This window comes from Sminthopsis crassicaudata, chromosome 3, assembly GCF_048593235.1.
Source record: "Sminthopsis crassicaudata isolate SCR6 chromosome 3, ASM4859323v1, whole genome shotgun sequence".
NCBI lineage: Eukaryota > Metazoa > Chordata > Mammalia > Dasyuromorphia > Dasyuridae > Sminthopsis > Sminthopsis crassicaudata.
This window is the reverse complement of record NC_133619.1, coordinates 547,163,191-547,180,602: the sequence shown is the minus strand read 5'-3', so window position 1 is coordinate 547,180,602 and position 17,412 is coordinate 547,163,191. Positions and strand designations below refer to the sequence as shown.

At 35.4% G+C, this 17,412-nt stretch overlaps 1 protein-coding gene across 9 annotated transcripts in view; it reads left to right on the top strand.

Moving 5' to 3' along the window:
• The first annotated feature begins 1,039 nt into the window (after positions 1-1,039).
• Positions 1,040-17,412, top strand: part of CEP295 (centrosomal protein 295) — a 100,782-nt gene continuing 84,409 nt past the window's right edge. For all 9 annotated transcript variants that reach the window (XR_012488420.1, XM_074304529.1, XM_074304524.1 and 6 more), the window contains exons 1-6: positions 1,040-1,169; positions 3,452-3,585; positions 5,192-5,392; positions 9,152-9,276; positions 12,904-12,997; positions 14,288-14,332. Coding sequence is in view for 8 of the 9 variants with exons in the window: in XM_074304529.1 (XP_074160630.1) it covers positions 3,478-3,585; positions 5,192-5,392; positions 9,152-9,276; positions 12,904-12,997; positions 14,288-14,332 (573 nt within the window). In the remaining variant the exon portion in view is untranslated. The remainder of the gene's footprint in view (positions 1,170-3,451; positions 3,586-5,191; positions 5,393-9,151; positions 9,277-12,903; positions 12,998-14,287; positions 14,333-17,412) is intronic.

Here is a 17,412-nt window from a genome sequence, read left to right as displayed (position 1 = left end):
TATTAAACTATAGAGTCAAGAGATTGTGGCCAGAATCTTTGAAGGCCTCAGAGGAGGCGAGCCGGGTAGAGTTGACACTGCAAAGGTCAGTGGTCAAAGGTACTCTGTTGGGCCTAGGACAGACTGGTAATTGGAACTGCCAGGAGGGCATGTCACAAATGGCAAATACGTCACGTGCATGTTCTGTTTAAGTATATTCAGAATAAATATCAAAATAATACATAGGTAGTCTGGAAGGGCACTAGCAATCGGGAGGCTGAGAAAAGGCTTCGTGGAGAAAGCTATGCTTGAGTTCTGACGGGAAGGAATTCTGTGGATCTGTTCTCCTTTAAGTTCTTAGAAAGAACTTGGCTTCTGCCCAAGGCAGTGCTGCGTGCAAGGGCATGCTTAAGGAAGCTGAGAGGGCAGTGCCCTAGAGCCAAGTTCGGGGCTTGAGACATCACGCCCGGTCTCGGAACTTAAAAAGGGAATTGCAAAAAAATTGGCAACAGTACAAAATTCATCAAATATTCTCCCAAGATTAATAGTTTGTGTAAAAACAAACATCTCATTAGCATGCAAATTTGCTTTCATTTTTAATAAATGGTAAAATCATATGTACACCCAAGGATGGTTTTAAAATAAACTTCTTTATGATTTATTATCTCTAAGTATTTGGTTTGTATACCTATTTTATGTATCTACATACTCAGGGCTGCGCAAAATTTAGAGAAAAGAAAAATTTAAGTAGCTTCTTACACCCCAAGTAAAATGTAAATGAAAATTTACATTTGCATGCTAATGAGATGTTTATTTTTACACAAACTATTAAATCTCGTGGGGATAGTCTTTTATTATCTTCAAGGTTTCAACCATAAGTTAAGATGCTTCGCTCTAAAGTAGCATCTCTTTCAGGTTGAGAGGATTCTCCCGCGCTTGGGCACAAACTCCCGGAACCTCCGGAATTGTCGCGGCCCGCGAGTTCCCGCGCTTCTGTCCCGCCATTGGTTGTTGTTTTGAACCTTAAAGAAACGTTGGCGCCGCTGGATGACGTAGGAACGACTGTTTGGCGGCGGGGTTGACGCGTCGGTGGCTGCGGCGCCGCGCTGAGCCTCCGCTTGGCTCGGCTCGTGGCCACGCTGGTCCACAGCCGCGGACGGACACGCCGGCGCCGAGCCTGTTTCTTCCAGGTGAGTGACTGACCGGGCTCCGGAACCTTCGGCGTGGGCCCTGAGCCGGGCGGGACGCGGTCGGGCGTGCGCAGCACGAGCCCCGTGGCAGCCCGGGTCAGCGGACGGAGCGGAGGCTGCGTGCTGCGCAGGTCCCGGAGCGTAGTCATGTTGGCTCCGGGCCGGGAGGGACGCCCGGGCACAGGTAGAACTGCAGGAGACCTTTCAGCTCCTCTGGTTCAGCCCCGTTACTTTACAGGGGGAGAAACTGACTCCCAAAGAGGGGAAGTGACTAAAATTTCACCCCGAGTCAGTGACCCATCCGGGACTCTCCGCTCCCTGTCACATTTCTTCTCTCCCCCCCCAAACGTAACTGTGAAGAAGTTTGCACGGTCCTGTCGCCTGCTTCGGAGCTGCTCTTGCTTTGTCTTTACCTAGTGTTTCTATTTGTTATTTCTTCGTGGTTAGAATAACTATGTGGTTGAGATACTGGGTGCACCCTGTCATACCAAACTAAAATACAGCTCCTTAGACCGGCATTTCAGATAACCTTCATAGCCTAATAAACTACGCCTTCAATTCCCCCCCCCCCCCAAGTTAACCTGGTTTAAAGTTTGTCCAAAAAAAAAAAAGTCATGAATAGGCAGATATTGAATCAGATCTTGAAGCATGGGTAGAATGCAGCTGGAATAATGAGGAAGGAATTCTAGGAAGCAAGGCACAAATACCTTTGTGAGACTGGAAATAGATTAGGAATGATATTAACTTCAAGATGATATGGCAAAGATGTGATAAACTCAAAGGAAAGGGAGTAATGTCAGAAAAATATTAAAGCAATGCTTGGGTTTTTTTTTTTTTTTCTTCCCCTTTTGATCTGATTTTTCTTGTGCAGGATGATAAATGTGAAAATGTTTAGGAGAATTGCATATGTTTAAATCATATCGGATTACTTGCTGTTGAATTTAAAATGTTCCACAGCTGTGTAAGATCTCTGGTTAAAAACTATATGGAGCCTCTTTGTGCATTTGTTGATTTTTGTTCTTATTCAGTACAGGTTCTGCTTATTCAAAATATAAGGTAGAAGAAAAATTTAGAATGCAAGGTTTTGAAAGGGTGAACGTTGGAAATTATCTTTGCATTTATTTTGAAAAAAATTTTAAAAGTACCGATTTAAAAAAAAAAAAAGTTATGACTAGCTCTGAGCCTCTGGCTAAGGAGGTTCACATTCTCAGGAGACTTTGATGAGGATCTAAGGAGGTTCACATTCTCAGGAGACTTTGATGAGGATCTAATCCAGAACAGAAAGTTGCCACTGTTTTTGTTTTTTCCCCCCTGAGGCTGGGGTTAAGTGGCTTGCCCAGGGTCACCCAGCTAGGAAGTGTTAATGTCTGAGACCAGATTTGAACTCAGGTCCTCCTGAATTCAAGGCTGGTGCTCTATCCACTGCGCCACCTAGCTGCCCTAGTTGCGACTGTTAAACACCAACTTATTCTATAGGGTATTATGACCAGTTTACTACTGCTGCAAAAAGTTTGTCATAGATGTTTTTGTTTCAGACACAAGCAATTTGAGGCCTTTGAACATGAAAATAAATTCTGTGTTAACTCAGGATCTGCCAATGGAGTCTTCCAATTCTTCACAGTTGCAAATAATGGCATTTATGAATTTCTTCTACACATCATTCTCTTTCACCTTTGCCCAACTAACAGAAATATCCTCAAGACATAGCCTCAGTAGTAGTGGAAAAAGCAGTGGATGGAAAGACTTCAAGTTCCCATCCCACTTCTTATACAGCTATTTAACCTCTTTGCCTCTTCATTTCCTCATGAGTGAAATGGGGTTAATAATGCTTGCATTACCTCAGTAACAGGTTGTTTTGAGGGAAACACTTTTTAAACACTAATTAAATAACTGCTGATATAATCACTGAGAAAATCGTATAATAAGTTTTAAAATTCTCATTGTATATGGCTCAACAAAGAGATAGTAGTATCAATTAAAATATCCACCTACAATGCAATAAACTGCCTTTTCCTATAGCCACCAAAACAGAATTTCATCATTTTAATTATGTTTGCCACATGGAATGTTAGGATACCTGATTTTATTTCAAATGTCGACTTATTTTCTTTAATCGGCAAGAGGTTTTTAGTATAAAAGTAGTGAAATATTTTCATGTGCTGTTCTTTTAATTTAAAATGTTCCATAGCTGTTTTAAGATCTCTGGTTAAAAACTATATGAAGCCTCTTTGTACATTTGTTTCTCTTAATAGAAGGTTGATTTTTGTTCTTTTTCGATACAGGTTCTGTTTATTCAAAATATAAGAAAATGAAAAGAAAAGTAACAAAAGTTGGAAACTTTAGATTTAGTCCCAATGAGGAAGCCTTGCTTTTGAAGGAAGAATGTGAAAGAAGACGAAAACAAAGATTACTGCAGGTATGAGTGTTATACATTTTAAAAATTCAAATGAATCTTAAACATAAAATCAATGTAACATACATATTTATATAAAGATAACCATAAAATCTGAATATGGTGATAACACATACCTGTAACTCTTGCTGCTGGGGAGGCTGATGATATTGGATATCTTTCGTTCTAGAGTTCTGAGCTGCTTTGGGGTAATTTATTATGGTATCCTCATTGAGTCTGAAAGGGAAGGAGAAAGGGAAGAGTTCTTCATCTGCCAGAGCAAGAAAGCAATCACGAATTTTTTATGTATAATTGTGAGCTAACTATAAATATTTTCTTTTAATATTCATTGCAAAAGAGGTAGAATTAGGGTAGACACTATTATCGAACACTGATAGTTAAGGAAACTGAGGCAAACAATTTAAGTGACTTGCTCAGGGACACCCTCGGGCTGGATTTGAATTCAGATCTTCCTGATTCTAACCCCAGTGCTTGATGGTAGAGTAAGAAGGAGTGAATTAAACTCCTACTGATCAGTTATGAGATCCATGCTTGTGAATATTCTTTTTTCTTCCCAACTGGATGAGGTAAAGAGACCCAGTTTCAACCCCTCACCCTACTCCCAACAAAACACAGTAATAGTAATATAGCTATTTGAACTATGCCCTGCATTAGTTCATAGTTCCATCAACAGTGCTGTAATTTATTTTCTCTTAGCCCTTCCAACAAAAGTGATCTGCCCTTTTGATATTGTAAGGTGAAGACTCAGATTTGCTGTAATATTCATTTCTCCATTAATCATTTGGAACATTTTTTCCTTTTTTTTTTAAGAATTTTTTTAATTGGTATTTTTTTTTTTACATTATCATAATTTCCCCCAATATCTCTTCCCTTTCCCTTCCCAGAGAGCTATCACAAATAACAAATGTTATTTTTTGAAGACAAAAAATAAGAAGAAAAAAAATCAGCTTAATTAATTTATTAGTACATTGAAATGTCTGAAAATATGTACAATGTACCATTGACCTTGCGCCTCTGCAGAAAGAGAGCTGGAATTGTCTTATCTTTTCTTTGGAGACATGCTTATTATTTGTAATTTTGCAACATCCATCCTTATTTTGATAGTTCTTTCCAGTTATTGTTATAGTTTGTGTTGTATTCTTGGCTCTTACTACCTTACATCAAGTTTAGCTTTATAATTAAGTTCATCTTTCCAAGTTCCTCTCTATTTATCATATTCATCATTATAGAATAACAACATTCTATCCATTTACATATCACAATTTGTTTAGTCATTTCCCAGTTAATGGATTATCCACTTTTCTTTAGAACTTTTATGTTTCCTCAGGTTTGTTTGACTATGCTTGCCAAACTTTTCCTATCAGGAATCATCAGAATGATGTTGGCAGTTTTCTGGTCTTAATTCCCACATCTTTCCTTAACTTAAATTTTTCTTATTTTGAATTTTTTTTTTCCATTACTGTGAATTTTCTTTAGATGCTTGGGTACTGTATTGTGTTTTAGATAACCAGGATAATACATTTCTTAAAGAGAATTCATTTCTGATGATTGGGATCAAAATGTTCTATTGTTTTTTACCCAACCTAATTAATGCTAATTCTTTCTTTAGGTTAGAGAACAGGAAAGATGCATTGCTTCTCAGTTAAGACAAGAAGTTAAACAAAGGAGAGATCAATACCTCCATCATTTGGCAGAAGAGTTGAGGGTAGAATGGGAAAAAACACAAAAACAGAAAATCAAAGAACTGGAAAAACAGTATATTGCAAGCTTATGTTGTGTGGGAGAGGGACATCGTAGTGCCAAGGAAAATGTGAGTAGAAATTTTTACCACCCAGATATTCATGAAAGACAAACTTGAGTGCTTGAGCTTTTTAATGCTTCAATTATATTCTAAAAATATGGTATGGTGATTTTAATTTTCAGTTGAGTAGACTGAATAATTATTTGCTTTCAGTAATCATATCTTGGACACATTCAATATGACAAGTTATAATTCTCTTATAAAGTATAAAAAAGTGTGTGGCAGAAATATTTATTGAAATAGTATACCAACTGTCTTCCAGGAACTGTGCATGTATTGGTGACTGTTCTCCCCAAAATGAACATCACTACATGTTTATGTATCCCCTTGAGCCTCTCCCCTTCTCTCTTCTCCAGCAAAATGCCCCTTCTGTCATCCTCTTTCAAATTATCAGCCTCTCTAACTGGTTCCTTCCCTGCTGCCTATAAACACTCCCCAAGTCTTCCTTATTAGAAAATCCTCATTACATCCTGTCATTACTTCAAGCTGTTGTCCAGTGCTCTGTAGTGTTCTGATTGGTTTTCTGGAGGTCTCTGGACCAGCCTTTGTTTCAGTCAGAGAAATCACCACAAGAATAGCCAGGTGTTAAAGTCCAAATTCTTTATTGTCTCCTTGCCTGGGGCCCAGGCTAGCTTGATCTCAGTGGAAGAAATGCAGGACAGGCTAGCCACCATGGTGGTGTGAGATGGAGTGAATCTCTCTTCTTGGCTTTGAGAGCTTGAGCTCCTACCTCCAGTCCTCAGTCTTCTCCAAGTCTGACTCTGGCTGAGTTTGTCCCAGTTTATATGCTATATTATAATTAGATCATTTACAGCAGGGGTTCTCAAACTATGGGCAGCCATGGGCCAGATGTGGCCTGCTGAGGACGTTTATGCAGCTGGGCTGAGGGGCGGAGACAGAGTGTGAGTTTTTGTTTTTACTATAGTGCAGTCCTCCAACAGTCTGAGGGACAGTGAACTGGCTCCCTATTTTAAAAGTTTGAGGACCAGTGATTTACAGTAGTATACTGAGTATAAGCCAATCATTATATTGCTAGGGAACCATTATTTGTGATAAGGTTAAAACAATCATACTGAACTAGAGAACTATTAATCACCCTGCTAAACTAATCATTGTCTTATCAATTCCACTGAGTTAGTACCTTGTAAGAATCCTTATTTCAAGTATAGAGTTCTGGCTATAACAGTGCTCCTAGAAAAAGACTATTTTCTGTCCTTATTTGCATCTTAACTCTCTGATATCTGGCTTTCTGTCTGACTTATAACCAAAATTCTTCTCTCCAGAATGACCAGTGTCTTAATTACCAAGTCTGATGACCTAATATCAATTCTTAACCTTCACAAGCTCTCTACTATATATATGACATGATCATTCATTCTCTCCTCTTGAAGAGGGAACCCCAAAATTGAAAATCCTTAAAAGAAAAAACCTTCAACTCTGCCTCAGTGAGGGGACTCCACCCGAAGCACAAAGAGTTTCATCTTTGTTATCTGGGTGGGGTCGATTCAGTCCTGAAACCCATTGAATTCAGTTCAAATTCTAGCCCTAGCTGAAACCCAGTGAGGAGCCAATCTGGGACTCCACCCACGATCCCCCTTCAGCTTGTAACCAAAACCCCCTATTATAAAAGAGCCAAACTAAAACCCTCTCTTTGCAGAGGTTCCAAACATGCCATACCAGATACTTGGTGTCCCAAGAATTCTCTGCCCACTGGAATACTGTTTCCAGTGCCCTCTTTTCTCTACCTTCACCTATTTCCTTAACTAGATTTTAACCTTATTTCCAATATAAACCTCTTTTATCAATCTAGGTTTTCGGGTCTATAAATTCCTTTACAGAGAACTGCTTGCACAGCTAGAAGGAAGTCCTCGGCACTCCTTACCCTTGTGCTGCCACTAGACCTTATTTAACTCCCTGACCATCAAAAACCCTAATTTCATTTGGGTACCCCAAATCTAACCTCATCACTCTATCATCTTTCTGAGTTTTCTTGATACTATTCTTTCTATCTGTTTATATTTTCCTGACAGTTTCTCTGTCTCCTTTTCTGGTTCATTGTACCTTAGCTCATTTATGGGTGCCTCAAGGCTGTTTTTTAGACACTATTTTCTCTGTACTCTCTCACTTACTCTTTTTCTGCTTTATCTATAACTTTATTTCTAACCTCTATATGTGACATCCAAACTGTATAGCTATAGATCTTCTCTCTCCTGAGATCCATTTTTATATCTCCATCCACCTGTTTGATATTTCAAACTTTGTCCTGTTGGCATCTCAAAACACTTGCATTTGAAACAAAATTATTTGTTGCCCTGAATTTTCTTCTTGCTGTTGAAGGTACCACCATCCTTCCAGTCACCCAGTTTTGCAATGCTTAGCTACTCAGCTGCCAAATCTTCTTGTTTCTAAAATCTCCTTTTTTCTTTTTATGCTGTCAACACCATAATTCAGGCCTTTATCAGTTCTCATCTGAGCTGCCTCCTAAGGTGTATTCATATCACATATTCTCTTCTCCATCTCCACTCCACTAAAGTTATTTTCTTAAAGTATGAGACTGTATCATTTTTCAACTCAGTGCACTTCAATGTATCCCTATTGCCTCTAGGATTAAATATAAATTAAGTTAAATTTTTTTTTTTTTTTTTTTAAGCCTTTCATTTATAAGTTACTCTCTGTCCCATATTTTGTAATCTAGCCAAACTGTCTTTGCTGTGTGTCATACATAGCATTTCATTTCCCATCTCTTCCTTTGCACAGGCTATCTCCCATACTTGAAAGATATTCTCTTTTTACCTTTACCTCCTAGAATCCCTTTTTTTCCTTTAATACTCAGTTCAAGTACAGATTATCTTGTTTTTGCTTTTAATATCTTGATGTACCTGTCTTCCCTGTTTCATTTTTGTTGGAATCTCCAGTACCCAGGACAATGTCTCCATAGTAGGCCCTTATTAAGGGCTCGAAGGGCTTTAAATAATGTGAAATCAGAGTGTTATTCAATGCAGATGGTTAAGGAAATTGAAGCTGACTTAATTGAGTTTTGGGTTTTTTTTAAACTATACTATTGCTTAGAATGTCACTTATTCATTAAATGGGCACTTCTCTATTTTTCTTATTACAGTTTTTTGGGTAGTAGGTAGTTAGCTATTAGTAATTAGTTGTTTTGACTTATCAGACATAAAGGTTGTTGATCTAACAGCTTTTTAAAAAAATCTCTTGCTGGCAACCTACATAGCTACAGTGATTCACAATCTTACTCTTTGTAGGATTGTAACAGTAAAAATTTATTCTTTCAGTAAATATGATAGCAGTCATATGCTTGAATTTAACTCAGTATTGAAAACGTGAGAAGATGTACTTTAACTCATTTAATATGTTGGCTTCAAGAATGTACAGATTTGTATGACTGATTTATTTGAATCTTCCTTTGACCTCAAATCAGAACTCATTGTTTGTGAATTATAATAAGGAAATAATTTTGGGGGCCTAAAAACTCATAAAGAACAAATATATTGATTATTAAGGAAATAGTTGTCTGTTAATTATCATAGATAGGAAGAAAATTTTTAAAAGAATATATTAAATAAGTAATATTTAAAAGCTGAGTATAGTAGTTACTCTGCATATCATTTCCATTAACTTCACTTTTTAATGTTTCAAAAAAAAAAAGAAATTTTTAAGAAAATTTAGTTTCAAACAAGATGTTTCCATTGGTCATGTTTTAATGTATACTTCTGTATAATATTTTTTAATTATTTAAATTAATTTTAGGATCCTCGTATACATGAAATAATAAAGCAAAGAGAGGAAAGGCAACAAAGAGCGGAGGAAAGAGGCCAGGAAGCATTGAAAAAAATGAAAAATGAAAAGGAAAAGCTATTGAAAAAAAAATCATGGTAAAGTAGCATTTTTAACATCTTGTATTTTCTGTAGAAGAGAAAAATGACAGTGCTTTTAATTGTGACTCATTAACACAATATTTTATATGTAAAATAAATGGTAAGACCACTAAATATCTATTATTCTTTTAAACTTTTTAAAGTTAACAAATATTTATCTTCTGTCCTCTTTTTCCCTCCTGTCCAATGAAAAAAGAAAGAGAAATTCTTGTGACAAATAAGCAGTCAAGCAAGACAAATTCCTACATTAGCCATATCCAAAAATGTGTCCCTTATTCTGCATTCTGTAGAATTTATTATCTCTCTATTAAAGATGGTGTAGCATGCTTCATATTCAGTCCCTTGAAGTTGTGGTTGATCACTACATTAATCAAATTCTTAAGTGTTTGAATTGTTTATTTTTATGGTGGTGTTAATTGCAAAATTTTTCCCTCGTTATGTTCACTTCATTCTGTATCAGTTTGTTTTCTTAGGTTTCACTGTTTGTTTTTTTCCCATCATTTCTTAAAGTATAGCTGTATTCTATAATATCTGCATATTGGTTTATTTTTTTAATCCCTAGTTGTAGGATATCTCCTTAGCCACTACAAAAGTTGCCTGTGTGTGCATATATGGATCCTTTCTCCCTTTTTTTGATCTCTTTGAGGTAGATGTTTATGAACAGTTTATGACTTATGAAACATACTTCCAAAGTGGTTTGTCTTTATACCTTCATAACGGAGGTTCAACTTGTTTAATTATATCTTAGTGTTTTTATTCCTAAAATACCAGAATTAGGAAAGACTTTTTAAAAGGTCATATGTTCTATGAATCCCTTATAGAACATCCCCAATGAGTTAAGCTACCATCTAGACTATTTTAACACATACAGTGAGTGATGAGTGGCAGTCATTTGTTCTTGAAAAAAAATCTATAATCATGTTAAGAATACTTGTTGAAAATAAGAGAAATCAATAGTGAAGGGTTATTTATTTCTCTTCTCCCCCCCCCAACCCCCAGGCAATCGAGATTAAGTGACTTGCCCAGGGCCACACAGCTAGGAACTATTAAGTATCTGAGGTCAAATTTGAACTCAGGTTCTCTTGACTTTAAGGCTGGTGTTCTACCCACTGTATCACCTAGCTGTCCCTCAGTAGTGAAATTTTAAAAAATTATTCTCTATAAATAAACATTTTTTTTAAATTACACAATTGCCTAAAAAGGAATAAAGAATACAGGATACTGTTGGGCTTGTTTGTTTTTTTTTTTTGTTGTTGTTGTTTTTTGTTTAAACATACATAAAACCATACTATCTAATTTGGTAGGGTAAAATACAATCTTAAAAGTTCCCCAAAGTATCACTCATGTACATGTCAGAACCATGTAAGATACTTTCATTTTAAATTAACAAAGGGATAACTTGGGTCTGGTCATTAATCCTGAATGAGATTAAAAGCAGGGACTATATGAACTAGCTCAGATGCTTGCTATAGTCAGAGAGGACTTCCAGGGTAGCATTTAAATGGAAGAAGATTTCCCTTTGGGTGACGATAACTTTGTGCTGATTGTACTAATGCATAGAATGTTAAGTCTCCTATATGAGATCTAAAATCATTCAAAAATAATCTTATACAATAGGAAGGAACAAATGAATACTGCCGATTGTCCAAATTATAATATATAGCTAGGTAGAGAGCCTAGTGACTGGTCTTCATCCATAGGATCAATGGTGATGAGTTTGTAGTTGAGTAGGAAAGAGAAAGAGCAGGTTCCTTTTTCTTTTCTTTTTTAGCTATAATCTTATAGTGGAAATTATTTGACTGGGAATAATAAATTTACCACAGTTTTCAAAGAATCAGAAGTGCAAGTGACACAAAAGGAAATGGGAAGATGGAGGATGTGAATAGGCTTTTAATACTCTAGCAGCAATGATCTGAACATAAGTAGTAGTAAAATTATAGTCATTTGGGAGCTTTATGACTGGAAAAGGAACTGGACTGGTCTTATAATTAATTATAGTGAGGAATGAATAGCTTGAGTGCTCACTAGCATCTCTGTAAAATTAAAATACCTAGAGATGGCTTTTAGCTTGAGCATTAAGAATTTGTTATTGCACAAAGATCAGCTTCTTAATATGTGAGATCTAAATATGTTGTGGTCTCTGCCTTTGGCAGAAACTTGCATGGATGAGATCACAGATCTACTGAAATTTTTTTTAAAAATTGTTTTCATATTGAAATGTATATTTAAATAAATAAAAATAAAAATTATGAAATTTAGGAAAACATTTCTAATATTGAGCTAAGAATTATGTTTGTTTATATCTCTCTGTGGCTTCTTATTCATCCTTTTGAATCATAAGGAACTAAGTATAATCTCATTTCTATATACCTTTCAAATAATAGCAGGAAGCTATTGTGTATTTCCCAGTTTTTTTCTTTTTTGAGGCTAAATTTTCCTAGTTTCTCATTCAAACATTTATTAAGTACTTTTTTTTTTTTCCCCCTGAGGCTGGGGTTAAGTGACTTGCCCAGGGTCACACAGCTAGGAAGTGTTAAGTGTCTGAGACCAGATTTGAACTCTCTAACATGGTTTTGGATTCTTATATTATCTAGCCATATACCTCTAGACAAAACCTAATTTGTGAATGTCTCTTAGAGTTGCCTAAAACTGCATAATGTTTCAGGTGTGTCTAATATTAAATATGTAAGAGAACTTCTGTTACCTTCTCTAAATTTGAATAGTATACTTACCCTAAGATCACAAGTTTTTTGGTAAGTATATTACACTGTGAACTAATCAAATTACGTTCTGTTACAACTAATAGTTTAACACATATATTATATGTGTATATAAATAATTTTAGTTCTTTTTTTCCATGTTTGCTGATTGTAATTTTGTTTTCCTCTCACTTAGTATTCTAATATTTGATATTTTGAACCTAATTGAATGTACTATTTTTGGAAAGGATGGTTGACAGCCTTTGTTCTTTTTAGTTTGATTTCTGAAAAACTTTAATTTTTTCTAGTCCTTCTACTGCTATCACTTTGTTTTGACTTCTTCAACTAAGTTCCCTAGCTTGACTATTTCATAAAGTTGTTATAAAGATTAAATTGTATAACATATGTGAATACTTAAATTGTAAAATTAGTTGTAAAGTGCAATCTAGATGTGAAATGATATGACATCAGGGATTAAAATTTTTTATGGAAGAGGTTAAAGATATCCTGTGTGTATATTACTGTTTTCTGGCACTGTGACATAAATTAGATTCAGACCTTTGGAAAGCCCGTTTCTATTAAACATCTGATTTGATATAAAAGATGAAGACATTGCATTACTTGAATTAATACTCAAAATGGTATTATGCATAGAAGGGAGGTTTGAGTCATGTAGGTCAGTCCTTTCTCTGATATAACATAGACTGTATGAACTTGGGCAAGTCACTTAATCTCTCATCTGTCCCAAGCAGTTAACTTTTAAGTTACAAAGAAGTTGAAGCTTTGTATCAGAAAAGGGAATTTACCCATTGGAAGTTTCTTACACTAATGAAATTCCAGGTCCAAGATTCGAAGGGGTTAGTAAATGAAAGTACAGGTGGGAAATGATTTGAACATTCATTTATGATCTGTTATTTCACTCAAGGTATGTAGAAACTCGTAAGAAAGTACTACGAGAGGAAAAAGAAAGAGCTGCAAAAATTGCAAGTCTTCCACCCCCTTCTCCAGATCCTTTTGAGGTGAGTTGTGCAATTTCATAAGCTAAAAGTGTTTATGTATGTGTGTATATGCACAAACTGTCATAGGATCACAAGTCTTAAACTGGATAAGGCCTTGGAGGCCATTTAGTATAACCCCTTCATTTTGCATTTAGTAAACAGGCCCAGGAAGGCTAGTGTGGAAGGCAGGATATAAACTTGGACCCTCTGTGCCTTTTATGTTGTAATGTGAATAGAAGTGTATCTGATCCAAGTGAAGGACAATTTGTACTCGGATTAGTGGAGAATGAGGGAGATGGTTCTGATCAAGCAGGACCATGAGAAACGGGGAAAAAACCAACCAAACAAAAAACAACAACAACAAGGTGCAAATACTATGCCTTGTTGATCTTGTATTGTGTCAGGTCTGTGGGACATCTGGTTCTCTCGTCTGACTCACCCTTTTGTGCAACTTCTATATTCTTTCTTTTAGCTCTTTCAGTATTACAGAGACAAGTTAGGCATGTATATATATATACCTATTTATAAATGTATGACTAGGTGGTGGATTGTTTGGCTATTGTTAAAACTGGGGAATTATATGTATCTGATAATTAATAAAAATTGCTGTCTCAAAATTTCACTTAAGAAGGTCAATTCTTAAATGTGCCATATATTTTCCTGTCTTCCTTGAAACAGTGAAAGTCTCTCTCTTAATATGCATATAAAAATGAATTATTTGGACATAAGATTGTAATATTTTTATAAACTAAAATTAGGCAGGGTAATGTACTTGGTAGAGATCTGGCCTTGGAGTTAGAAGATTTGGATTATCTTCTCCCCCTGACAAGTATCAATGTCCCAAACAGCTTTCTTAAGTTGATAGTTGCAGGACTTTTGTTTACAGCACCATACATTGGTTATTGTTCATAGTAATGATTTGGAGGTGCTGCTAGTTCTCAAGTAGACTGCTAAATCAAATAAGAAAAATCTCTTTCCTTATATATCTATAAAGATTATTTTTTATATTTATATTATATTGTTCACTCTTTTGCATATGTTATCTCATGTAGTTTATAGCATTGTTAATGTATTAAAGGAATCATACTCCCAAACCATGCTGGATAATGCAGAATTTATGTTCTGTATGTAATGTGCATGGGCAAGTTTGCTGAAGGTTTTTAAGGGCTCACCATATGATAACTTAGGAGGTAGCCTTAAGATATTTCTATGTAGTGGAAAAGGAAATGAAATGGTCAGATTTCACATTTAAAATATTTTATTTTTGTGATCATGTAATAAAGATTTATTGCTGGATTTTTCTATCTGTAGGCTGTCCTCACACTTAAGACATACTCCCTTCCTGGAAAAGGCACGGTAAGTCAAAATTATTGAACTACTTGATTTTTTCTACAGTGGTAATGTGGGAAGGTGATAGTTCTGACTGAAGATGTCTAGGAGTTTTTAGAAATAACAAACATTAGATTTAATAATTAAAAAAACATATAGTATGTAGCTTTTTAAAATGTATGTACATTAGTTAAAATGAGGAAATATAGTAACTACTCACATAGTTATATTTAATTTGATACTATATGTAGCAGTATGGTAATTACTACTTATTTTTATTCTAACAAATTAGAAGATAATGTAACACCCTTTTTTTTCAGCTTTTTAAACTTCAGAAGAATTTTGGGGGGAAGTTTTTAAGAAGATTTTTTTAGGAGACTTAGGATACCATGTTTTTGAAAAAGTATAATAAAGATGACTGTTTACTGTTTCTTGCTCATTCTCACCCATTTCCTAGAATTTTCTGAGATGGTATTTTTTTTTGCTTAATTAAAAACATTTTTTTAAATTGCTTTTTAGTTTTAATTGCTTCATTTGCAATTTATTGTTCTATCAGACATAGCTGCCTTCAAAATATGTGAACAAATCTTCATATGACATCTATGTGTTTTTGTTTTTGGATTCTTTATAATGTTAGTATTCCAATATCCCCAAATCTCAAGGCATTGGTTTGAATGGTAGTGATCAGTACAGAATTTTCCTCAGTTTACAAGTCTCCATTTTTACTACAGGCCTATTCTTTGCCCTTATTATATCAGTTAAAAGTTTATAAAGCAGTGGACTTTTGTAATGTTCTCTTTGGTTCAGTTTTCTTGGGGTCTCTGGGAGCAGCCTTCTTTTCAGCTCAGTAATCATAACAAGAGTAGCCAGGGGTTAAAGTCCAAATCTTTTATTATCTCTTTAAAAGTCTGTCTCCTTTCCTAGGGCCCGATTAGCTTTCTTATAGTCCAGATTCTTTGTTATCTCCTTCCTGGGGCTGGACAGCTTTCTGGAGAGCCTTTCAGTCTGGTCTTGGTCTCAGTGGAGAAACTCAGGAGGAGAGCCTGCCACCAGTGGCCTGACTAAAGTTCGAATGAATGTCTGTCCTTGGTTCCCAGAGTTTGAGCTCCCATCTGTGTTCTCTGCCCTCTGAAAGCTTCTCCTCTGTGGTTCTCAGTCCTTGCTTATATGCTCCACAATGAGTATAAATCAATTATTATATCACTAAGAAACTATTATTGTAAGATTAAATCAACCATACTGAATCATGTTAAATTAGATAACCATTGTCTCATCAATTCCACTGAATTAGCACCTTGTTTCAAGTTCACAGTTCTGGCCCATAACAGACTTTCCTTTATTACCTGTTTTTAAGCATTAAAATTGTGTATAACAAAAATATACAGATGTACTTTTTAGTAAATAATACATATTTTGGTTTGTTTAAAAAAAAACAAAATTTGTATATGCAAATAATTTTCTTCCAGTGATCTCATTGGAAAGCTAAAACTTTTTATTTGTGATACTATCAGCGTTTAAATTGTTTTTTGGAATTTCTTTTTCAGATTTTCTTTAGAGATACTTTGCCAGACACTCAATAAAAGTATTCTTTTGCTGTGAGATCTTTTCTTCTTTCTGCCTTCTTTCTTTTTGGGGGGTTTAATTTGTTCTTTCTTTCCTCTTTTCTGCTGTTTTTGTTGATATATCCTTGGTGCCGACCAGCCTTTGGTTGATACGAGGGAGATAGCCTCTAAAGCCAAATTGACTGGAAGCCAGGAGGAATTTTATACAAAATGGCCTTCTGTAAATATTAATCTCCAATTTTTATTTAACTACCTTTTCAGATTCAAGGCAGCATGTTTGTTGTTTTTAATATTTTAAAGTTGTAGATAGTTTAGATATACATAAACACACATATAGCCCCTTATTTTTAACATTCACTTTGCAAAATAATTATGCTAATATTACTATCTGTTATTTGTTAATGATCTCATTAGTCTATGATTCTCTCCCAGTAGATGACAATTCATCCTTGCCTTTTCAATCTTTGATTCTTATTTGTTCCCTTCCATAAATCTGCCAGAGAAAATTTACAAATCATTTAATTTCTTAGTGTCCTCAGCAGTTCTCTAGGACTTTAGTAGAACAATTGCTCATCTTTACTTTAGGTCTTTTCTTATTTCTTGCTTTTAATACATGCTGGATAGTATTAGGCCATAAATAAGGAAAAGCTAAATTTGTTTGTTCTTAAGACAATTAGAGGCTCTAAGACCCTGGACAAATCACTTATTTGCCTCAGTTTCCTCATCTATAGATGGAGATAACACCTCTTCTCCCTTCCTCCTTTCCCACCCCCAGAAAAGGAATGCCAGGTGAGATATCCCATAATAAGAGCATCTTGGATTGCTGATGAATAGAGGAAATTACTAGTTAATATAATAACAGAAAAGTCAGACTGTGACAGTGACTTGGAAGCTTTGGAGATAAAGGACCTGAATATACATTCTATGTTAGTTATCCCTTACTTGTGTATATGGTCTTAGGCAAATCACTTAAATTTTGTTGGCCTTAACTCCTGTGTTATAAAAGCAGGTTGTTTGGACTAGGATACCCCTAAGGATTTTTTTGGCTCTACATTTGTGATCCAAGAATATATCATCTTTATTTCTTGAAGCACAATCAGCTTCTTCTCTTTTAGACAGTCCAGTTTGATCCTTTTGGAGGAAATTAGTTACTTGGCTTTGGTTGTTCACTGTGCTTCTTCCCATTTTCCTCTGGTTAAGTTGTCTAACTTCAACCTCCTGAAACAGGTTTAGAAAAAGGTATAGATTCCTTTCTGACTCGTAAGGTACCTTTCTTTTTCTGCTCAAATCTTTGTTCTTTCTCATATTCTATACACCCTTCCTATGGTTAATAATTAGATAAGAAAGGACCAGTCAAAGATAAGCTTTGAACTTGATACTTGGGAGATTGGTGGTCTTTGTGCAAATAGAGAAATTGGGGGAAAGGGCAGAAATAAAGGGAAAGATGATGAACTCCATTTTGGAGGTGATAAGCATGTTATCTTGTTTGAGCCTTACAATAATGATGAGGTAAGCTAGATTAACTCCATCTTACAGATGGACAGC